Below are 24078 nucleotides of genomic sequence, written 5' to 3' on the forward strand. Positions count from 1 at the left end.
GCAAGTCAATCTTCCTTCTTGCCCCTAAAATGTTCTCGCACCCCAAGGTCTGGCTGAGCCGTTCTGCACCACTCCAATGCTCTTACCTGGAGCACAAGCGGTCACATGAACTACTTTTTGTATTGTGCCCTGCTGTTACCAAATGTGTTTGTGAAGGGCAGGGAGAGTGTTTGGGCTGACCCAATGATCTCAACATGGCAGGACTTCAGCTGTTATGATTTTTAAAAGACGATGAATATCCAAATTTAGAGAGCATAAACATGGACCGAGTTCAAAGAAGAAAAAAGTAAAGCCCAAAAAACCCCAAGTCAGCCTCTTCCTCAAATGTGCTGAAATTCTGTACAATTTGGCCAGCTGCAAACATGGGATCAGCTGGACCCCACAGCTGGAACCCTGTGGCCCCGTGCCACTACTGAAGTGCAGTCTTGCCAAGGAAAAGAGGAATTAAAGCATCCCAAAGCAGTGCAGCATATTTACGTGTAAAAAATCCACATGCCAACCACCAAACCATTTCAAATGTGCGTGGAGAAGCTTTCACAGTACCTGCTTGCACCTTTTCTGCCTCTGCCTGTGTTTTAATCTCTCCCCCTGGGAAATGCTCAAGGTTCGTTCATGGACTACATGGAAGTAGAGGGATAGAACTCATACTTAGTCATTAAACATTTGCCAACAGATCACGTTTTGCCATTCTGTTTTTTCCTCTCAGCCCCTCCACCCTCTTCCAAAAAGTTCTGTTTTTTCAGCAGTAACCCAGCACAACCCTTCACTTCTTTTGAGAACTGGTAGGGTCCTGGGACTTAGAATGCATCCCTCCCTTTGCCTACCCACAGAGGACATAGCATTCCCGCTCCTCACTCTGCTCCTCCCATTTCCTACTGGGAAAACAGTGGGCACCACCCCTGAGAATTGCTGGGCTGACTCTTGAGTTGATTTTCACCTCTGTTCTTACTGCCAGGTGGTTTCTGGCCTTAGGTGGCCCCTGGCACAGGTCACTGACCCGCTTTAAAGACTGCATATATGGCATCAATCATGTGGCTTTCAGCATTTAACTGCAGGACCAAGACACCAAATCCAAACGGCTCCCAACAACGGGACTCAATTCAACCCAACAACCAATCCATTATTTTTTACATGTTCTTCTATTTATTAACAATCTGAATGGCTAGAACAGTGGGTCTATACTCGAGTGTTTACCTCACATCTGCATGAAGGACAAATAAAAGTTGGTTCAACGATACTATGTTCACATTATCCAGGCTTCCAAGTATAGTTGTTGTGTGCAAGTTATCTCTGTTCATGTGGTAGCTGTGATTTTTTTTTTTCCCCCTGTGGTAGCATGATTACGCTTAGTACTTTGTCTGCTTGGCTTTTTGTGCTCTTGGCTGCATCCATTTAGATTTTGCTTTAAAACATTGATATTCTAGTTTTTACACTTGGCTCCTGTGTGTGTCTCATACGTACCCATCCGACCGTGTCAGTGTTCTGTGCTTTTCTGTTTGTGAAGTGTGATATGTTATGTGTAATGGTTTTTTTAACAACAACACAAAAAGAGACTTTTTAATTTAAAAAAAAAAGCCTTTCTACTTACTCACTGCAAAAAAAAACTATCAACATGCATGGTTTGACATTTGCATTACAATTAACATGGCTTGTCTTTTACTAGGGATGTACCACACGAGTGGACCTTGGCTTTCTTTAACCACTCCTCCCCATCAGTTCTTTGATGGCTTTAAACCTTGATTTATTTTAATATTGCAGTTGGTACAGATATTCAAAATGCACATAACTGAGCCACTCGTTTATGCATATAACATCCAGAGACTTTGGACTCCAGCTGCCTGCACTGCCCTAACCATGTGCTACATTTTTCACCAAGTGTTCTCTGCCCTGGTGTTGCACTGGGGAGGTGCCCTCTGACAGCCCTTTCCTTTTCTCCCCCCAGATCCGCGTCGTGAAGGCATTCCGTAGCTCTCTCTATGAAGGTTTAGAAAAACCAGAATCTAGAACCTCTATTCACAACTTTATGACTCATCCTGAATTTAGGATAGAAGATTCCCAGCCCCACATCCCACTCATTGATGACACAGACCTAGAAGAAGACCCTGCTCTCAAGAAAAACTCGAGTCCACCGTCCTCGCTGAACAAGAACAACAGTGCTATCGACAGTGGAATCAATCTTACAACTGATACAAGTAAATCAGCTACCTCTTCTAGTCCAGGAAGCCCAATACATAGCCTGGAGACATCACTTTAGCTGAAAAGGTCACTGCAAAAACAAAAACAAAAAAAAAAGAGAAAAAAGAAATATAAAAAGTTAAAGTAAAATAAAATAAGAAACCCCACAGCAACCGAGATATATAAATATATATATTAAAAAAACATTGCTGGCTGAAAAGCTGTTTGAACTCTTATTCACTCTGAGACAAGTGAATGAATTGTTGATCACAATGGTTTTGGGGAAAGAATGAATGGCTGATTTACATACCCCCCTCCTCCCCTTCCCTTTCAGAAAAACAAAAACAAACAAAAAAATCCTCCTGCATGAATGTACTGTACACTGCTGGCCCTTCTTTTTCCTCTTTTTCTTTGTTTTTATTTCCTTTTTTGTTGTTGTTGTGGTTTTTTTTTTTTTTTCCCTTGGTTTTTTTTCTTGTTTCTGTTTTTTTTGGGTTTTTTTTTCCTCCTTAAGCAGGAACTGCAGAGGACTTCTTTCTGAGGCTGTTTATCCAATTCACTGGTCTGTGAGTTTTTTGAAATGCTTGTGTGGCATGGACTCAATTGTATAGATTAATTTAAATAACTTTTTTGAAGTTGCAAAGCTTAACTTGCACAGTAGATTTGCACCAGTTGGACAGAGGAACTTAAACATTTATGAGACTATATATAGAGATATATACATATAAGTATATAGATAATTAATTATATATATGTATATATCTATCTATATATATATAGTTATATATATATAAAGTTTCTTTGTTGGCATGTTGCCTTGTTTCTGCTCAAATTGCTCTGACTATTTTAACTTATTTATGTCCTAAAAAAAGAATGTAATTTGTTTACAAACCTGTAGATAATATCCTTAACTATTTGTAGGGTTAAGAAAGCACTTCCTGCCGAAGTAGTATAAAAATGGCTCAGCTCAGCTCATTGAAAATGTCTGTACTCTCACAACCTGGATATTTTATTACAACTGTGCTCTGATTTCTGCCTGATTTTTTTTGGTTTGGTTTGGTTTGGTTTTCTTTTTTCTTTTTTTTTTTTTTTTTCCTTTTTTTTTTTTTTGGTTAATAATGTAGATACTGCTAGTAAATAACAAAAGAAGCCAAAATATAACACATTGGATGTAGCATTGTGATCCTATATACAGGGAGGTAAACCAGGCTTCCTTTGTTTCAAATAAAAATCAAAATGATCAGGTTCTCTCCTTTTTTTTTTTCCTTCCTTCCCTCTGATAAACTGCTTGAACTCATTTTGGTGCAACGTACAATAATGGAGGCTATTTCATTCTTTAGACATACAGCAATGGCTTCAAAAACTATTTTTAGAGAGACATTAAATGACTTTTTAATTTAAAATAAGTTATATTTGGTTTGTCTATATGGAGACATAACAAATGTTACAATCTTGTGATATACTGTGTTAATCCTTTTCAATTAGTACTTTAGGCGTTTATTTCCTTATTATTTGCAAATTATGGGCTGTTGGCATTTTGGATGAGAATCACTGTAGGTTGCTGCTTTGATTTATTTTTTTTTAAGAACAACATAATTTCTGCACTATTAGGACTGAACAAATCTTTATTAATTGTGTATTGAGATGTGCTTTGTGTGATTATTTTTTTTTTTAACCACGCTTGTGTTCCTGTAGTAACACAGTAATACATTATTTTACCTTGAGCTTTCTGCCAAGAAAGCTGCTTTGAAAACCTGCAGTACGGAAGGTGAAAAATATTTTTCAAGATGGTAACAGCCCTAAAAACGTAAAAATTATGAGCTTATACAATTGCTTTGTCAACCACTTGAATGCTAAGCACTTTGTGGATCACAGATTTTTCATAAATGATTTTTGTATTTAATATAAAGTTTGCTTGAAGACTTTTCAGCATATGATTTTTTCCATAACTGTACAGTGCAAAAGACATTTGGAATTACACAATCGATCATGCCAGGCACGTTGGAACCAAACACCCTCCAACCATCTCAGTCAATTGAGTTATTAAGGTGTTTTTCTGGTTGTCCTAAAGTTGGGTCCATACAGTGGCGCATCTCTGCAGTCACAGCAGCTTAACCAAGCCAGAACTCTCCAAACCGAGCTTAGACTCGTGGCCAAACTGCAGACTGAAGCCAGATGTTTTCAGGGTGCATCAGGACTATCAGCCAGGTAAAGCTCTAAGCAGCTTCCCTTGCCAGCTGCTGGACTCTGGGGTAGGAGCTCTGCTGCTTTTGGCTCGTCCTTAGCTCTGTGGTCCAGGCTGTGCCCAGGTGAGCAGTGGGACCTGGCCCGAGCCCCCAGCTGTGGTGGCTGGCTCCCAGCACCCCGGCAGGATGGTGCTCTGAAATTGGTGATTCCCCTTGTACACCACGGATTGGCTCTCTGGGGCCTGCCTGGGATTTCTGTCCAGAAGACAAACGCGGTCTCTATTTACAGGGAAGCCTCTAGCTTTGGACTCGAACATCTACAGAATACTGGAATGGTTTCTTTTCAGCATCTTAACACACTGACTGTTTGCCTTTTTGTTTTCAAACACTCTTCATATTTTTTCTTGGTTCCATTTTTTTTTAATTTTTCCTTTTTGAATGTTTTCCTGTAGGAGTACCCCTCCCTAAGGTACCATTCGCAGACTTGAAAACTGTTAAGAAAACGAACACTGCATTCTGTGTATATATAGTAAAACATATATAAACTGAGATGCATAGAAAACTTGGGCTTTTGTGAGCAGAGACTGTGCTTTATGTATATGATAAATGATAGACTTTTTTTTTTTTTTTAAAGCAGAATAGCTATGACCTTTCAACTACAAGTCGTGCATCACAATTCCTTTCTTTTATTGCTTGACCTCTCTGTGATGGGAACAATGGATCAAAAACCAAAATGATCAGTTTGTTAAAATTCCCTGCAATATATAAATGCTCGCTCTCTACGTACTGTACTTAGCAGCATGAGATTTGTGGACAACAATACAGTGGTACATTGGCAATCCATCCCACTAGGGGTTATTAATATATGTTCATTCATCTGTTTTTATGAATTTTTTTATCTAGACAATAATTGTAAATAAAGAACTTAACTCTGTCTGTTCATTTAATACTATGCAAAAGGTTATGCTTTCTATTGTTATTCTTATTCCTACAGTGTGATGCTGGAATGTTTGTGGTTTCAAAAAAAAAAACAAACAAAAAAAGACAAAAGTAAGTAAAATATGTGATGTAAATTATTTTATAGTTTGAAAGAAAATGATAAAGTTTTACTCTTGCTGCTTTCTGTCTAATAGATCTCTCTTGGCAGGAGCACAAGTGGAAAATTTAAAGAAATAAATTCACAAAGCAGCATGAACAATAATGGTCTGAATGTAACAGCTTTCTTTATTCTCACCTGAAGTCACTAGATGCAGCTCTGGATTCCCACTGGGATATTTTGATGTGCAGGTGGATGTAAATCTTCTGGATTGGCAGCGAGGACCAGGCAGAGTTTGCTTTCCTTGCCCCAGGGGCAGAGCAGCCGCCAGGGCTTTAATTCCTGCCTGTCTGGGCCAGGAGTGGAGGTGGGAATGCTCCTGGGAATGCTGCAGGGAAATCGCTGGAATGAGTGCACAGAAAAGTCAAATGATGAAGTGAATTTGCTCAGGAAACGAGTTTAATCTTGGCCCGAAGATTAAACAACTTTCTAAGGCTTTTCCTGTCACTGATGACAGTTCTGCACTTACATTGTTTTTTTTCAGCTCTTTCTCCCTTTGTCACTTTTGAGGTGGATGTGAGTCGTAGGTGCAAATTGGGAAGAATAGCAGGAATGAAATTCCCCACAACACAAATTCCTGTTCTGTGCATCCCAGCTGAGGCTTCAGAAAGGAACATGTTTGAAGCTATTAATCCATGAGGGAGAACCAGAGCTGATACCCTGACCCAAAATAGGAATGCTGCAAGTTTTGAGCTGTTTTATGCCAAGGCCACAAGGGTGAACATTGTGACCTCTGTAAGAAAACCAGGTGGTGATTTGCTGAGGTGCTGTACTGATAAAGAAGGGGTGAAATGGTGCATAAATAGAGATAGAGGAGAGCAAAAAGGGGAAATGAGGGAGAAAGAGGAAGAAAATGCAGGTGCATCTGTAGTTTGGTAATTACTGAAATGAAATGGAGTAATAACTGCTTGTTACTGGCTTGATCTGGTATTGAGTACCAACCCAAGAGTATTCCCTGTCTGGAGGCCTTTTCCAATGAAGTCCATGAGGTTTCCAAAGCAGCTGGGAGCAGGTGACCTCCAGTATCCCCGTGTCCCTGAGTCCCTGCTGCCATTCCATGCCACCAGGAGGGCTGGCACCTCCCGTGGCGCTGGTTCCTCCCCGTGGCAACGGATGTGGGCACAGGTGAAGCCCCAGGGCTCAACTCTTCCCACTCCCTCTTGGCATTCCAGAGTTTTTAGAGTGGCTTTTGAGGAACCACAAAAGGTAAGCACTGGATATTCTCCACTTGTGTTTGTGTTCCTGCAGCTGTGTGTGACATTGGCCAAATGGAACAGAATAATAACAATAACAATAATGATAACAATAATGATAACAATAATGATAACAATAATGATAACAATATTAATAATAATAATAATAAATGTATTCCTGCCTCAGATCTGGACAAGGTTCCATGTGTGCACTGCACTGGGCTGTGAACTAACTACAAATCTGCATTTCTTATTTTATGAAATCCATGTATGGAATGCTCGGGTTTGATCACCAGCACGCTGCTGTAGGAGGTACTTGGAAAAATAGGGAAGTGTCTGATTCTCTTTTCCTTTTTACAAGCATGTTTTAACAGGCACATTATGATCTAACCTGATGGGAACTGAAGAGAAACATGATTCAACAGCTCATTGATTAAACAGGGCAGGCTGTTGAAAAACACAAACCCAAGGAAATATTTCCAATAACGATTTCTCCCGTATGTTCAAACAAACAGATTTTCTGTCTATCTGGGAGCCCACATTTGGATTTGGTTGATTTTCCAGCAAATTACAAAGCACCTCCCTCTACCCATTGTGTGTGAGCACTTATGAATCTCTAGGAGTCGAGCTGGTATAAAACCAGCATTGTTGGTGCACAGCAAACAGCTTTTACAAGATGATGAAAATTAGAAAAATGAGTTTTGCAGCTTTCTCGGGAAGTTTTACAGAGCATTTTGTGGCACCTGCTAAAGATGGCCCTTTGTCCCAGAATCCTGGGGCAGCCAGGGTTGGAAGAGACCTCTGGAGATCACCCAGTGCAACCCCTACCAAGGCAGGTGGCACGGGAGCACATCCAGGTGTGTCTGGAATGTCTCCAGAGACTGTGACACATGGATTTATGAAGCCTCCTAGTGCTTTCATCAGTGAGTTATTTAAAATTATTCCAGCTTTCAAATTTCAGAAGAGGTATTTAAAATAATTATCTAAAATTATTAAAGAAAATTTAATAAGAGTAATGGGATGACAAGTCACAGGAATGAGTTACAAACACTTTCTCAACATAGCGTGTCAGGTGGGAAAGCTGTCTCATGCTTTTTTGCATATGGAGAGTCAATTACAATTTTTAATTCGATGCATGTTTGGAATTATTTTCTCCAAGACAAAGATTCCAGGGGTTCTAGGAGATGTCACTGTGCACATAAACAGTGCTCCGTGGGAAGAAAGGCAATCAAATAGGAACCTTCCTGTCCCCAGTGAACCTGCTGAATGCCCAGCACTCCTGCATAGACCTGCGACATCCTTGCTGCTCCACCACAAAGCATCGTGGCTGGGAGCAGCACTGCAGTTCCTGGCCTGGGACAGGCTGCTTTTCCACTCTTTTGTTTGTTTGGGATACTGCTGGGGGATTTCAGTGGCTTTCCCTCCGGTTCCAGGCCTGGTCTCACCATGTGGTTTGGTGGGGAGTGGTGTCTGCTCAGGGAAGGAAGCCATAATTAATTCAGACTAAAATATCTGTTCTACCAAGCCTAAAAAAAAAAAAAAAAAAAAAAAAATGGAATTGAGCAGATGCCTCCAGAGCTCCCAACAGAGCATTCACTGCTCTTGACTGAGGATTATGGCTTCAGAGGCGAAGCTGCAGAGTCCCAAACATCTGCTGGGTGGCTGCTGCAGAGCAGGGGGGATTCCTGCCAGGCACAGGCTCGCCTGGCAATCCCATCACACAGCCTGGGGAGGGAGAACCACAAGGCTGGCCACACCCAGCTCTGGCTGCTCCTTGGGAAGCTGGTTCTGGTGCCATAGGGACCTTTTTGGAGGTTTTATTCCACCATCAAGAAATAAAGTCCCTTCTAGCTGGTTTTCTTATCCTGCTGTCTGTGCTTGTGGGGGATTTGGACAGTCTCAATATTTCTCTATTACATTTTCTGTGCTCTTCTCTGTAAGCCGGAGGTGATAAAAGTGGGTGTAGTGAAATATTCCTTCTGACTTCTTTCCTTGTATTAAACTCCACAGCCTCCTGTATCCCATGACTCCTGGATGTGAATTGTATTTTCCCTGTATGAGAAAACACAGAGAAAACTCACTTTGGCTGGGCAGGCTGCAGGGATGATTCAATTGCCTTTCTTTTCATTTTCATGTATCAGGACAGAAGCACTCCCCAATAATGCCAAAGCATTTTGTCTCCTCAGTGTTCCTGCCAGGACATTTTGTTCCTGAAAATTTGGAGGCTGATCTATGATCTGCCACTGGCAGAGCATCCTAATGGTAATAGTGAGCCCGGTGGAAAATTGCCATGCCTCCGAATAGTAGACAGAGAAAATAATGGCTGGGACAGCCCTGAAACACCTCACATCACAGGAAAGCTTATGTATAGTCAATTAATTTAATTTCTTTATCAATGCAGAGCCTCTGCAGTCTCACCGCACTGAAGTGTTTGGTTGTATCATTGAATCCTGAAATGGGATAAAGCTGTGGTCACAGTTTGGGTTTCCTTTCTTCAGTAGTTCATGCATGTGTTACATTTTACAAATCATGGATTTATTAAAAAAAAAAAAAAAGACAAACACAAAAAGCATCTTTAGGTTCCCTAGCAATCTGAGATTTAGTAGGGAAAACAAGCAGGGACTTAAACATCCTGAATGAACTCTCCTTGTAAATTGGTTCCACGGAATATCATTCTGTAAATGCTGTCAAAGTAGGAAAATAATCTGGCTGGCTTTAGAAAATAGCTACTGGTCATTGAGTTATCTCAGGCCCAGAAAACACCTGCTTTTGATGTCAAGACTTTGCAGGCAATATTGGAAAGGAAAAGAGAAGAAATCCTGCCTTTTGCAATGGCAACACCTCTAAAAAACTGCTTTTTCCCCCTGAGGCTGCAACTAAATGGTCAAAATGGCAGAAAAGCCCAAACACTGAAACACTGATCAAGTAATTTCAATACAGGAAACAAGTCCGTTCTTTAAAGAAAACTGTCAGTGACACCATTTAAAAAAGTTTTCAAGACGTGCGTGGCTGAAGCTCAATTCCAGGCTAAGCCAAAAAAGCACAATGAGCATTTGAAATCTTTAACTGCTGGGCAGGCAAAGGAAACTGCAGGTGCCCAAAGGGAAAATTTTAAAGGTGCACAGAAATTTTAACGTAAGCAATTGAACCCAAACCTCGGGGCTTCACCGTTTTTGCTGCCGTGACAGGTTTATCTCATTTGCATCTCTAAGGAGCATCAGGCACAGGGAAATTAAAGGATTAAAGGTCACGCTGCAGCAGGTGAGGGAAGCTTTGCTCTGGGACGAACTGCAGCAGCTCAGCTCGGATTGCTGAGAAGGTAAAGTGAAGGAGCTGAGCAGCGGGTGAAGGGAGGGAATGTTTCATTTCTTGGGGAGCTTAGGGCAGAGATACCCTCCTGTTCAGCTGTTGTATCCTGCAGGGTGTTGCTAATGAAATTTTTGGGGGAATAGTGAAGGTTGTCTGCTGCATCTCCCACCCACCCTGCTGGGATTTATAATCTGGCACTTTTTTTTTTTTCTCCCCCCCTTTATTCTGCTGTTTGCCATTAGAGTCTTTGAGAAACATCCTGGTAAAGCTTTGGCTTTTATGGGGCAGAATAGTACAGCAAAGGCCCAGTGAGGAAATCCTGCTTTTCTTCTCTCCTCCCAAAATCGTGATTACCTTTGATTGCAATGAGAGGTGTTTGCAACCTGGTAGTCTGGATCCTCAAACATTATCTCAGTTCTTTGGAATGCTATTCCAGTTATTGATGTTGGTTTTTTGCTTCTAATCTGCTGGTTTGAAATTGCACTAGAGACCTATAATTGAAACTATTCCCATAAACCATGAAAAATTCCAGTGTTCCAAAGTCAATGCATTGTTCTGTAGCTTTTGATATCTCAGTTAATCTTTGCTTCACATTTCAACTGGCAGAGCACAGATGTCTTTGGTTTCAGGAGTTACCTCTTCCCTGCTGCAAGTTCCCCCAGGTTTTCCTATTCTCATCCTTAATTCCCCATCAGTCCCATGGCTGTTGTGTAATAGAAAACAAAGCCAGGCAAGGGTGCACAGGAGCTGTGGACTTGCACTTTAATTTTGTAGTTGTCTGGTGTTTTAGGATCTTGCCACTGATGGGAAGCCATGGTCAGTGATTAAAAACAATCCTGGATTATAAGCAAGGCATGAATTGACGTTAATGTTTTATTGCTGTCTAAACAGGGAGGCAGAATTCATATAGGAATTACCAACAAGTGGAAATCGATATCAGATTTCAAAGGTTCTTCTGATACATCTTAAAATTCACTGAAAAAACCTCATCTCATCAAACTCTTGTTGCTCATTCTGGTGCTTAATCTGTCACTGACAATGCAAGCAGTAGGGTTTTTTAGGATTGATGTTAAATATTTTCAGATCTGTTCATGCAGAGAAAGGACATTAATGTGCTGGTTTAGATTTAAGGGAGGTTTGGGGGGGGTTGGGGTTTTTTTAGAATCTCCTCACAGTGGATTTCTCATTGCAGTGATACTTTTTATTTACTGTGTCTTGTCTTATTACATCTTGGAGTAATTCATGTGTTAGGTTTTTTTAATGTGTTCTTCAGATTATAATACTGAAAGGAAGAAAGTCTACAACTCATTTTTATGTGCTTCTTGTGGCATTAAAGGTTGAGATGATGCCACGGAAACGCAACAAATTGTTGGCACAAGGTTTGTGTGTTTTGGGATCAAAGAGGGAAATGCCAGGACCAGGTTTCTGAATAAAAGAGAGCTGATTTCCTGCCAGAGGACACAGATATGCTGTTTGATATGGAAAGCTGAACAAAAAAATAAATAACAATGTCACATTTCAGAGACGATGGTGATCTGTTCTTGTCCCGCCAATCTCTGACAAACCCTCAGAGGCTCTGGGATGGAAAAACTGATCTGGTACATGAGCAGTGTGACACAGAGGCTTGTAAAGCTGTCAGCTCAGTGGCACGGCCATTAACCTCGGTGGCACATCTCTGCAGAGGAACATTCGCTGCACGGGGTGACAGGAGGGACACTGGGCAGAATTTGAATCAGAGCAGCATGCTTCAGGCACAAAAGTTGGATTTCTCACGTCACAGAGAGGCTTTGTCTGGGTCTGAGAGTCACAGGAGAGAAACACTGCGGCACTGCAAGAGCAGTGCCAGAGTGAGGGGATTTTAACCACCAGAAGCTGCTCTGGTTTGAACGCTGCAGGGTCTGTGTGTGATGGTTACTGTGGTGACTCCCCAGACTCACTTCATGCTGCAGCCCCTGACTGGCACCAGTGCGGGGACAGGACATTTGTCACCATGCCACTGGTCCAGGCCGGGAGAAATTCTCCTTCAAATGGAGCTAAGACATCCCAGCTTGGAACAACCTGTTGAGAATAACAACAGAGGGCAAAAGTGTGAAATCAGTGAGGTTCCTGATGCCTTTTTGGGACTACCTAAAAACAGAGGCCAGACAGAATTAAGGGAATAAAAAGCTGTTCTATTTAATGAAGGGCCTTCAGGTCCATTTTGGCAGACAAAGCCCCACAAGGGCTGCACCCAAAAATGGACAATGGTCGTGGGTTTCACACTTTGATCAGTTTGGTTCATTTGCACATTGGGGGTTCATCTCCTAATTACAGCTACAGGTAATGAAGTCATTCACCCCGAGTTTGCTGCCCCCAAGTCACTTTTGTTTCCATCTCTCAGGCCTGAGGCAGTGAGGTGTCCTGGATTGCCACGCCTGGAGAGGAATTGTTGTGTGTGACCAGAATGGGAGAGCAGCAGCTCACACTGTGTGTGGAGTTTGGAGTTCTACACTAAAGAACTGCAGGAGTACAAATAAATGAGAAATATAAAAGCTAAAATCCTAAGGCATCATTCAGTTCCCCACCACCCCAGCCCATACTGCACGGTTTCGTCACCGAAGTGCCACCACTGTGTGTCCTTCTGAGCGGTTAATGAACACCCTGACATCTCATTCCTGCTCCTTCCCCCACGGTAGCACTTCTGCGTGGAGAAGAAATGCACAAATTATCTAAAGCTCATCTACAAGTGGAATTTTTATTTCTCTAGAATAGAAATGCCATTCATTCACCCATCCTGGGTGCCCTCAGCAGAGATTAAAATGTAGCTAGGAAAGAGCTATGACATTAGAGCTGAATCTCATTAGGCCGTTTTGTGCAGTCCGCACCACAAAACGAGCAAGCTATCACTTGAAGCACTCTCCTCGAGCTTCAATAATTCCCAGAAAACAGCTGGGCTTTGAAGCAGTCTCATCTTGCTTTTGCTTTCTGATCAGTTGTGTGGGGGTTTTTTGTTTCCTTTTTTTTTTTTTTTTTTTTTTTTTTTTTTTTTTTTTTTTTTTTTTTTTTTTTTTTTTTTTTTAACTGCTGTGGGTGGAATTTTGATTTTGGTTTATTGAAGTACAACAGCCAAAAATCATATCAGTAGATTATGGTCTTATTCAGGAGGTTTTTTTAAAAAACCAAACCATGGTCAATAGCAATGCACGGGGTGATCCAAATTCCTTGTTTTTGTTTCTTTCTCAGGGTTCTTCCTTTCCACCTGGCTTCAGTGTGGCTGCAGAAAATGTTGATGACAGTCTAATGACTGAGCAATATAGTTCTAAATCTTTAAGAAATAATGCTTAATGCTTTTCCTCACAAAGATTAATTAAATCATTCAGGTTAAGGATAGCAAAGATGAAAACAGTTCATCCAATCATTTTGTTTTTTCCACTGAGCTGAAAGAGGAGGCTTTTCCAGATCCAGCAGTTCCTGTGTGGAATTCCCAGTGCTGTGCAGGAGCACTGGATCTGCTGGAAGCACAGATAAACATCCCACACCTTCCCAACGCCACTCCAGAGGGGGAATTCTGTCACTCCCCTGCTGAATTCATGGGGCACGGGACACAAAAACACTCAGAGATTTAACCAGAAAGGTGAACCAAGGAGTTTGGGGAGCTGCAAGTGGAGCATTCTTCATGGACTTGCAGAGTGTGCAGGAATTCAAGCTCTAAATTGGGTTTTATAACCAGAGCTCTGTGCCCCAGGTACAAGAACTCAGTTCTTCACATATTTTATGAATGCAGGGCTGAACTCGGACTGGGAGCTCTTCTGAGCCCTTTTCAAGCAGCGGGAGCAGCTCCTTCCAGCAGGTCTGAATTAATTTCTAATGACTTAAACAGATTAAATCCCTTCTGACCTTTTAGCTGTATTTTCTTAGCATGGTTTTGAATGCACATTTCACATCTACCCACAGTTTATGCGGATCATCACATTTCACACCTTTGGAGAGGCAATCAGGCTGCCCTGTTTGCTGAAACCATTGTGACAAGGATACAGAGGGGCACTGCAGCACCCCACTGGGACGTTTGTGCCTCTGCAGTGATATAGTCCATGAAAGAATTTAGGAAAAATAATGGGTTAGGGTTAAAATTCAAGTGAGGGAAAGCCAAAATTGTCTGGTTGGTTTTGACTATGTAATAAATGCAAGGCAAATTGTCTCGCAAAGTAATTGTAAAAATTCCTTTTGAGCAAAGAAATTGTTTGGAAAAGGACAGTTCTGTGATCTCTTGGGACAGCAGTTCCAGGAGCAACAGTGCTAGCTCAGGAAGAGGTTGAAATTGCAGTGAGCATTGGTGTCTCAGATGGTCCTAAACCAGCAAAACTTCCACGGCTCTGCAGGAGGACTTGAGAAATGAGACTGGGAATGGTGACCCCAGACTGCAGTGGTGCATGTGACAAAGGCTGGAATACAAAACAGCTGTGGAGGGACACCAAAGCAGGACCTTTCACAGCAGTACAGTTAGATTTGTTCCTGCTGTGGGTTTCAGCATGGCATGAGCAATGCATGGCATGAGCCGTACATTGCTGAGGAGAAAATCTGATTTCTTTTTAGGATGTTCCCTAAATCCAGCCAGACTCAGGTCAGCTCTGTGGGAAACACTGCTGCAAACTGGGAAAATTTCAGTGTAAACACATTAAAATAGCCTCACTCATAGTCTGAGTCAAGAGAAGAACAGGAACTAATGATGTAGGGACTATGCAAAAGTGCTTGAACTAATGATGAAAGCCCTTATTCACATTGTAAAAGCCTCAAACTCTTTTCTATCCTAAATCTTATAAGTGGTCACCTGAAAAGAGAGTTGCAGCTGAAGGACAACAAAAGATGCTCTCAAACATGGCAATACAATTGAGAGAGGTGGTGTGTGTTGGGCTAAGCCCCTACCTGCAGGGTCACTCTGGGACTCTTTTTTCCCATCTGGGTGCATACTGGTAATTTTAAACAGGAACTGGTGTATTTGCAGTATTAAAAGTTATGGCTGCCTCCATGACTGACTCCTATAAAGGGATTTTTCCTTGGATAAGTTCCAAAGTTGATGACTCTGGACTGTTAAGCAGTAGAGCTGGTGAAGATGTGTTGAAATCTGTGGAATTCTGAGCCACATTTCCTTCAAGATGTGTGAGCTGAAATAAATCGTGTCCCAAAGCTGTGTGAGGCCAGCCAGGGACTGTGGGGATAAAGGAGAATCCACGGAAATAGGAAGGCCTGGAGCCATTTGCACAATGAGCTGCATGCCCGTGTGGGTGTGTGTGTTTGGGGGGTGGGCAGCAACAAGGAAACTGGAATGAACTCCAAGCTAAGAGGAGAGAGATCAAGGTGATGGAGTAGGAGCATTTCCTGCTCTTTCCACCCGCAGCAAAAAGCCGCTGATATCAGAGAGAGAGGACACTGATAAAGAAATTCCATAAATCATTTTTCCCTTTCTATCCCATGGCCAAACTCTTCTGTCCTTTTTAAGGCAGAGTGAAGACGTTTCCAGTGTGGTTGTTCCCTTGTTTCAGGTATTTATGGCAGCTGATTTCTGTGCAGCTTTGAGGACAGCTCAGACACGCTCACCGCTCCATGCAGCACGCACCAAAACCCCGAGGAGCTCCAAACTTGCCTTCTCAGGATTTAAATCAGGAGGTGAGATCAGTTTCTCCCCAAATTATCCCAAGAGCTCACTTGCAATTGATATTTCAGTGCTCGGATTAGCCACATAGTGTCACCCTAGACCATCACAAAGTCTAATGAGAGGCACTCAACCGAATCCCCAGCTTTGCAAAGTCGTGCTGGGAGCAGGCTGGAAAAAGCTTTTTATTTGGAGATAGGGCAGAAAGCACTTGCAGCCCAATGGGATCTCCAATAACCTGGAAATTCTCTTGGGGGCCTGGCAGATATTAACAGAGGCCTAGGAACTCTGCAGTGTCTTGCTTGATTTCTAATGCGGCAGAGGAAATTGTGTTCTTTTCATTAAGTGTCCAAAGAGAACCGGCTTAGCCTCTTAAAATCCTTGGAGTTTCTGCCTGCTTTGGCACGGAAAAATTCCTGGCTTCTTGGTTCCTTTCTTGCTGCTTTGGTGATCTCCTGAATGTTTGTTTTCATCAAAAAGAATTAATGTCTGCATACCTCAGAGCCCTCTTACAAACGCTCCCAATAATAGACATTAGAAATTACCTAAATTTGTATCATTTCCGATTTATAGATTTAATAAGGGTTATTTGTACTTCCTATTTCTGTTTCAGCGGATTTCTCCACTTTAATTAGAATTTAATTTGATACTCTGCAGGGGATTTAATAATGTCATTTATTGTACTGGCGTTCTTCACACAAAGAAACAAAGAAATGCAAACTTGCAGTCCATAACTTAGAACATGGATTCAAGTTGGAAACCTAATTACTGCAATTCTCCAGTCATAATTAACAAGTTTAGGTGCCATGAAAACTATCCTGGGTGTAAAAGTCCAGGCCTCTAACAAGAGGGGAAGAAGCATCCTTCAAGAATCCCTTATCATTGTACTGAAGGGTTTCCTGTAGCTCCTGTAAATCTGTAAATCCTTTTTTCTTTATTTTACCAACCCACAGACAGGCAGAAGCACCATTTCCCTCAGGGGTGCCAAAAATTGTTCCATTTTTTCCCCATTTCCCCCTTGTTTTCCTCAGTGTTTTCCAGGTGCTTCAGACACAATGACCGGAAGCAGCTGCTCCGTCAATCTCTGGTGTGGTGTTTTTGTTTGTTTGTTTGTTGTTTTTTAAATAACAAATCTACCATAATGCAAGTTGTCCCTCCAAAGAATCAAAGTAAAAGCACCATCTAGGGATCACAGTTGTGTGACACCTTCATTCCCGTGTAAACTGTGGCAATCCCATCCCAAATACAATTAAATTAATTTCCCCGTGCCACGTCCTTCCTGCACTTCATTTCAGTGTGGATTTAAATAATCTCCTCTGCTCGTGGGAAGAATTACATATTTGTACATAGACCTCAACGCCAATCAAGTGCAGCAAATTATTTTGGATTGATGCCTTCAAAAAATTCTGAGAGGAGGGGAAAAACAATAATCCCCAAACCCTCCTGCAGTTCATGATGGGAGAGGATGTGCTCAGCATCACCGTTGTTTCCTTGGAAACACGGAACCACATGATGCCCAGTGCTGGAGGAGCATGCTCAGTGCAGAAATAAATCAGGGTAATTTCATTTCCTTTGTTCTGAATCCCAGCCTGAGCGAGTCCGGGGGATTTGGCAGAGTGGGGGGCCACGGGTGCTGAGGTCTTGATGAAGGTGGGGTGAAATAACTCAGGCTCTGTCCTGTGAGAGCACACAGCCTCCCCGCACGCAGAGTTTCGAAGGAAACCTCAGCAAAATGAATTTCAGTCCCCGCTTTGAAGGGGAAAATTGCCCAAATGACAGATCACAGCAGCACGCTCTCGTCTGCCAGAACAGATAAACTCGAGTCTTTCTCCCCCGTTTCAGTCCTGCTCACGGACTGCTGCTTTTCCTTGTTTACAGCCTCGCGTTCAGACAGTATTTGAGTAGAAATCGGAAAAAAACACCAACATTAGATGGGGGAAAATTCCCCAAATAAAGCACTCTGTCCTCAGAGGGGTTTTTTTAGTGTGTTTTGAGAAAGGAAGTTGTTGCTTTAAGATGGAGCAAGAGCCCGATCTGTGAAGCTCTGGTGGTTGGCATTTGTAGCTCCTGGTGTGTCTGGAATACAAAATGAGCCATTCACAGACACCCACAGGCTGCTGGAGTTGCAACCTGAATTTATTCAAGCCCATGCTCAATCTGATTTCCCTAAAGAATAAGACCTCTGTTGGAGCTCTCTTGAATCACACTTGTTTTTCATTGCTGAACAGAGGTGGATGGGTTTTTAAAAATAGCCCAAACAGGGACTATAAATAATATAAAAACAAAGATATGTTTTTATGTAAACAACACACAGGTAAAAAAGAAAAATTAAAAAACAAACACCCCCCACCCCAAGCAACAACAAAACCCCAAAAAACAAAATAAAACAACAACAAAAAACCAACCAACAAACAAAAACCACCAAACAAAAAAAAAGACCCCAAAAGAACCACCCAAACACCTCCATAAGACTGAGGTCAGGTTTTCTTCGCCCCTCGTTTATGGTGGTGTTGATGTTTTTGTTACTTTTCCAGAACTCTTTCATCTGCTTGGATCACAATAAAGAAATTAAGAAGCAACTCCTGAAAAAGTTTTGTTTCAGTTGACAGATCATTCCCTTTTTTATTGATATTTTTTTTTTTTCCTTGTTCAGCTCCTTCTTGGGCATTAAAATATTTGCTCTCCAGCTGGATGCAAAGGGAGGAGTTTTATAGATTAAATAGACACCAGAATTAAAGTAATTGAGGAAAACTGAGTGCTTTTCTTCCTGTCCCCAGTAACCAATAGAAGAAAATGGGAATACTTGTAAGAAAATAAAATTTATTCTAATACTCTTTCCATGCTTAAATTCCCTAATAAATTTCAGCTACACATCCAGCCCAAAGCAAAACCCTAGAATTCTTGACTGAGAGAAGAGTGAGGACAATAATCATAAATGCGGATGCTGCAACTCCACCACTACAGGCTCTTCTTGCAGGTGCTGAAATTCCCAAATTTTTCTGCACATGGAGAAGGCTCTAAACTCCTAAACTCTCTCTGCCAGAGTGGTCTCACATTGAATTTATTTTTATTGCTGTCTTGGAGACAGTAAATGCAGGAAGTCCTCGCAGCATTTCTGGCTGGACTTTCCCCTGGGAGGTGAAATTTGTCTGATTTCTGGCCATAAATGTGGTGTCTGTTTGTTTGTACGAAGTGCAGTTCTGTGAATTAATTACTTCTTGCATGATTTTATCTCCCTAGGTACGGGGGTTTGCAACTATCCTTGACAAATTCTGTAAATACTGAGAAATGGGTCCATAATTCCCTTATTTCCTATCCTTCAAAAGCATTTTGTCGGCATGAACTATCGATGGTCAAACCTGATATTTTTAGTTTCTTCTTTTTTCAATGGAGAACCAAATGGTTTTGTTTTGTTTTCTGTCTGCTTATTTCCAGAAATTAAAAAAAAATATAATAATTACTGCTCTAGCATTACAAACCCATAACTTTAGAAGCAAGTACAGACTCTGGTTAAAAAATTTCTGCCTGTGGTGGCTCGAAGCATTTCCCTACCATATTTATGGATGTGCTCCATGCAGTTTGCAGTGGCCTTCTGTGAATTTATGCAGTGATCCCACAAAACTGATTGTCTCAAGGGCACAGCTGCTGTGTTTAAATAGAAAACCTGATCTATATAACCCTGTATCAATTAAGCAGAAAGAAAAGGTACATCTTTTTAGGGTTTTTTAAACTGAGTTTCTCAAACTCCCAAAGCTCCGTTTCTGAACTTAAAGGTCGCCAAATATTTCAGAGGGCTGATAACAACATTGCTGATAACGAATTAGCAATCTGTGGTGCCAAAAGTTCAGAGCCTGCCTTTGCAGCCGATTTGCAGTTTCATTTCTTCTCTCTCTTTAATGACTTGTTCTGCTGTTAATTACATTGTTCTGTTCTGTCTGCAGTGACACTGGTAATTTTACAGAATTACTTTCAATTTCAAACTTGTCATCAGCACTGAAAACTTCAATTGCACATGTTGGAGGGCTGTGATCTCCACTACATCAAAGGGAAAGAAAAGGGAAATGAAATGAATTGTTGAGAATAAGTAGCACAACAATTTGGTTAATGGAATGGTCACAGCCTGCTCTCAGGGAGTTTCAGTAATATCTGCAGTTAATTCCAGTTTTGTCTCAGTCTAAGATCATTTATCCAGTTGAATAATCAAATGTTTTCAGTTTTCAAATAACAGTTTGGTCTTTTGGGCTTTTTAAATCGAGTGTTCAATAAGAATATTCAGCAATTACAGTTAAGTGACTTGTTTGTTCCTAGTTCTGCCCAAAGTATCTTGTTTTACACTAAATAACATTGGAATTAGTGCTTGCATATATAAAGGCAATTTAATATATTTTGTAGTAAAGTATGCTTTGTGCAAATCATTTTTGCAATATAATTTTTTCCTCTAAATTATTCCAACCTCCTGATGTTGCAGAGAAAACCTTTCCTAATTTCTGGGGGGCTTTTACACCTGTGCACAATGAATATCCAAATAAACTTTATTGCCTTTTTAAAGTGGAGGGAGAAGCTTTTCCTTGTAAATCCTCTTGGAATAGAGTAAGAAAAAAATACCAAAAAGCCAGATTATTCTGTGATCCTGTGAGAAAAACAGACACAAGAGACAGAATCAATGTTGCTGTGTTAAAAATTAACTTAAAAAAAAAATTAAATTAACTTTTTTTGTGGCTGGAATAGAGGAATATAGCCCCCAAGTTCTTGTATTATCCAGCTGAAAGCATCGTGTGCCCAACAGGATAACAGATTCCTTTAAGGATGAAATTTTATTGGCTGGAAGTATCATCCCAACCAAAAACCACAAGTCCTTCTGTGGTGCAGGAATTCTCAGGACTCTCTCTTTAGCACCTCTGTGTGTCCACTTCAGAAGAACCAAATATTTTACAATAATTTACATTTTTTTTCATTTCTTGGACCGCTCAGTCACCTCAAAGTCCTGCAGAGCACGACTGTATGAAATACAGGGCCCACACTTGGGACCTACTCTGAAATGGAACAAATCTGCCTCAATTTGTGACTATCTCTGGTCCACAAAGCTTTGCTTTTGCTCTGTCATATTATCTTACAAAAATATTGGGAAAACATATCTCTATTTTATTCAATGTTTATTCCACTGAATGCTCAGAATGAAGTTAATGGCTCAGGATCAGGACTAGCAAAAAATAAGCTTCAAAAGTCAAGTCATCAAATACTGTTTAAAAAAAAGGTGTATGCACTTGAAAAAATATTACCCCTCCCCAACATATGGTTTAAAAATATTTTTAAAGTTATTTCTTATCTACTTCACACAGAGATTTAATCTTTCCCTCCTCCTTGGTCTTTTGGGAGTGGTCAGGTTTTCTCTGCATTCAGAAACATTATACCAGAACTTACTTCTGAAGAAAAGAAATATATTAACTTTTTAATGAAAATCTAAATTTGGGGCTGCAAAAACCCTGCAGTCAAATAAAAGCACAACTTGCCAGTGGCATATTACCCCACCTGTGACAAATTCCTGAAGTTCTACCTCTCTTACACCTGCATTTCTTAACTGGAATAGGATTTTTTTTCTGAAAGCTGGTCTAGAGCTCAAATAATTACCAGGGGAAAGAAAATGCGTGGCTGTGCTACCCACTTGGGTTGTCAAAAGAGATTATCACAGTCTGGCCAAAAAAAATTAAATATTTTAACACTTCACTACATAAATAGAGCATTCAAATAACAAACTTGAGGGAGGAATGTTTTCACTCTTGGAAAAGTTCCAGGAATGTTTTTGGGAGGAATAATAATTTTGTCTCAGTGGATGCCTGGGCTTGCTCCTGACGTGATTGACGGAGGTGCTGTGCAGATGGTGAAGGCCAAAGTCATCCCTCAGAGCAGTGAATTTCCCTGCCACGACCTTATTGTGCCTCGGGTTAATGTGCAGTTACATTTTTCAAGTATAGCAAAAGAATTTGTAAATCTGAGTTGTCACCAGCACCTACAAACTGCTAAAATTGCATTTTTTTGTGGTATTCTCATCCCTAGCTGCTGCTCTCATTCCAAAACAAATTGAAATAATGAAGGTTCGGGCACGTGCCAGGAATTGTCCCTGGGATTTGGCAGGTTGGTGCTGCCGAGCAGGTGCTGCTCCACAATCCCAGCTGGGAAGTGCCAGGCTCTGCTTCCCTGGTTTCAGAGCAAGCTGCATTACCTCTCCACGCAAACTAATCAACATTTTGTCAATGCTCTTTGGAAATGAGCTCATTTGGAATGCTCATTTATAAATGTCACAGAGGTTTTTTATCTGGTTATCACATCTTGAAGTGCAAGTGTGTACTATGCTCTTGATGCCTTCGGATTTTAGCTTTTATATTTCTCATTTATTTGTACTCCTGCAGTTCTTTAGTGTAGAACTCCAAACTCCACACACAGTGTGAGCTGCTGCTCTCCCATTCTGGTCACACACAACAATTCCTCTCCAGACCTGGCAATCAGGGACACCTCACTGCCTCAGGCCTGAGAGATGGAAACAAAAGTGACTTGGGGGCAGCAGACTTGGGGTGAATGACTTCATTACCTGAAGCTGTAATTAGGAGATGAACCCCCAATGTGCAAATGGACCAAACTGATCAAAGTGTGAAACCCATGACCATTGTCCATTTTTGGGTGCAGCCCCTGGGGGGCTTTGTCTGCCCCAAATGTATCTGAAGGCCCTTCAATAAATAGAAGAGCTTTTTATTCCCTTGATTCTGTCTGGCCTCTGAGTTAGGTAGCCCTGACAAGGCATCACTCTAATATTCCTCCATTCAGTATTGATTTTAGTGGGATGGGGACTCTGAAGACATTCCCAGAACAACCACTGCCACCATTATTTACCCTGCAACATTCCTGATGTTGCTCCTCCCCCAGCTGTTAACCCGTGCAGCTGGATTCACAACAGGTATCTCTAAAGTCTGACAAAGACTCATCACTTGCTTTGCTTTATTTGAGTTTGAGGGAATTAGAGACAGAGTAATGGCATAGCTGGAAATTCAGGGATGAAAAGTGCAAAAGCCCAGGTAGAAGTCTCAGCTCTGGGCGACTTCATGTGTGTCAGCTCCCAAAATTCACCTAGGGGCACCAGTGATGCCTTTTGGTACGAAAGTTTCTCTTCTTGTGGCCTCTTCTTCCACCTGCTGCAGCTTCCCCTGGGTGCTGTGTGTAGGGCAAGGAAAAGTTCCTGGAGCAGGAAAACTCGGCCTTCTTGGCATCTCCAATCCCATTCAAGTGCAAAACTGATTTTCCCGGTGATCACCTCATCTCTGCTTCTGCTCTTACCCGTTTTTTCAGATAAGTGGTACTTATTAATGATAAAATACAAAGCTGCAGCTGCAAGATCTCCTCTGTGGCTCTAAGCACTGAAGTATAAAAAGTAAAATCCAAGTAGTCTTGGGAGCCAACTGCAGCCCTTTCTGCAAGATGTCCTCAGGGTTTTGATTTGGCAGGGTCCCTGCCTTCTGGGTGGTCTGAAGATCTCCAAGTCCTCTGGAAAGTGAATGGCCTTTTTTTTTTTTCTTTTTTTTTCCCCAAAGCAACTGGCCATATCCTTTTTTTTTTTTTTTTTTTAAATTAAAAACAAACTTATTCAGCCACTTAGTCCTTTCAGTTTCACTCAGGAACTCCATTCTAGAGAGACTTTTGGTGGTTCTTAATTCAGCTAGACAGAAGGTTTCTAGTGACATTGCATTATGCAAAATCCCCAACAAACACAGAGGGGAGAAACAAGTTAAATACGTTGTTAGAGGACGAAGGATGTTTTTAAAAGTCTCTGGAAGGAGCTCAGCGGAAGTTTCATGTCTTACACACTCTGCTTCTCAACTGCCCCTCTGAAATATTTATTTTACATTTTGCTTGCATAGCTCCAGCTCCTAAACAAGAGACACGTCAAGGTATTAACGCATTTATTCCGGCTCTGTTGTGTGGTTATAAGGAGCGAACATCCCACGGGTGAGACATTTCAGCAAGGGGGAATTCAGCAACTTTGTCCTGTGATGAACCTGCCAGGGGAATTCAGGGGAGGGGTTGGGAGCAGGGGGAACCTAACCTTGGCAGGTGCTGGGGGTCACAGCAGCCCAAGGGAAGGGTTGAACAGACTCCTCAGTGTGCAGATTTCATCCCTGCTGGAAGTGGACAGGATGTGCAATCCACATGGAGCAGGGATGGAGGTGACAGCTTGATGGCGTTTGCATATTGCAGCCCTCCTGTTTCAGGGGAAAAAAGTAAACTCCTGTTTGACCATAGAAAGAAAAAAACCCAACTTTCTATCCCTGAAGAAGAAACCCCTGAAAACACTTCTGCGCTACAGGACTTGTTCAGACCTTTGCAAAGTTCTAATACCAACTTACAAAGAGAATAAAAATGGAATTAATTCCTGCAGGAAGCATGAAACACTGAGGTCAGATTAGTATTAGTACTTCCCCTGTTTCTACAGGTGTTATAGAA

The 24078-nt window shown here is 41.5% G+C and overlaps 1 protein-coding gene and 1 long non-coding RNA gene across 10 annotated transcripts in view; both read left to right on the forward strand.

The window, feature by feature from the left end:
• Positions 1–5562, forward strand: part of ATP2B2 (ATPase plasma membrane Ca2+ transporting 2) — a 393065-nt gene extending 387503 nt beyond the window's left edge. For 7 of the 9 annotated variants that reach the window (XM_040076442.2, XM_058422233.1, XM_058422234.1 and 4 more), the window contains one exon: positions 1943–5562. In XM_040076442.2, the coding sequence (XP_039932376.1) occupies positions 1943–2254 (312 nt within the window). In that variant the 3' untranslated portion in view covers positions 2255–5562. The remainder of the gene's footprint in view (positions 1–1942) is intronic. The other 2 variants (XM_058422235.1, XM_040076441.2) reach the window with 1 other exon arrangement.
• A 4354-nt stretch (positions 5563–9916) lies between these two features.
• On the forward strand, positions 9917–12497 carry LOC131378630 (uncharacterized). The gene is made up of 3 exons (XR_009208247.1): positions 9917–9969; positions 11482–11557; positions 12340–12497. It is a non-coding gene; the product is annotated as an uncharacterized LOC131378630 (long non-coding RNA).
• The last annotated feature ends 11581 nt before the right edge of the window (positions 12498–24078 follow it).

The sequence above is a fragment of the Hirundo rustica genome, chromosome 12 (genome assembly GCF_015227805.2).
Source record: "Hirundo rustica isolate bHirRus1 chromosome 12, bHirRus1.pri.v3, whole genome shotgun sequence".
In the NCBI taxonomy this organism is placed as follows: Eukaryota; Metazoa; Chordata; class Aves; order Passeriformes; family Hirundinidae; genus Hirundo; species Hirundo rustica.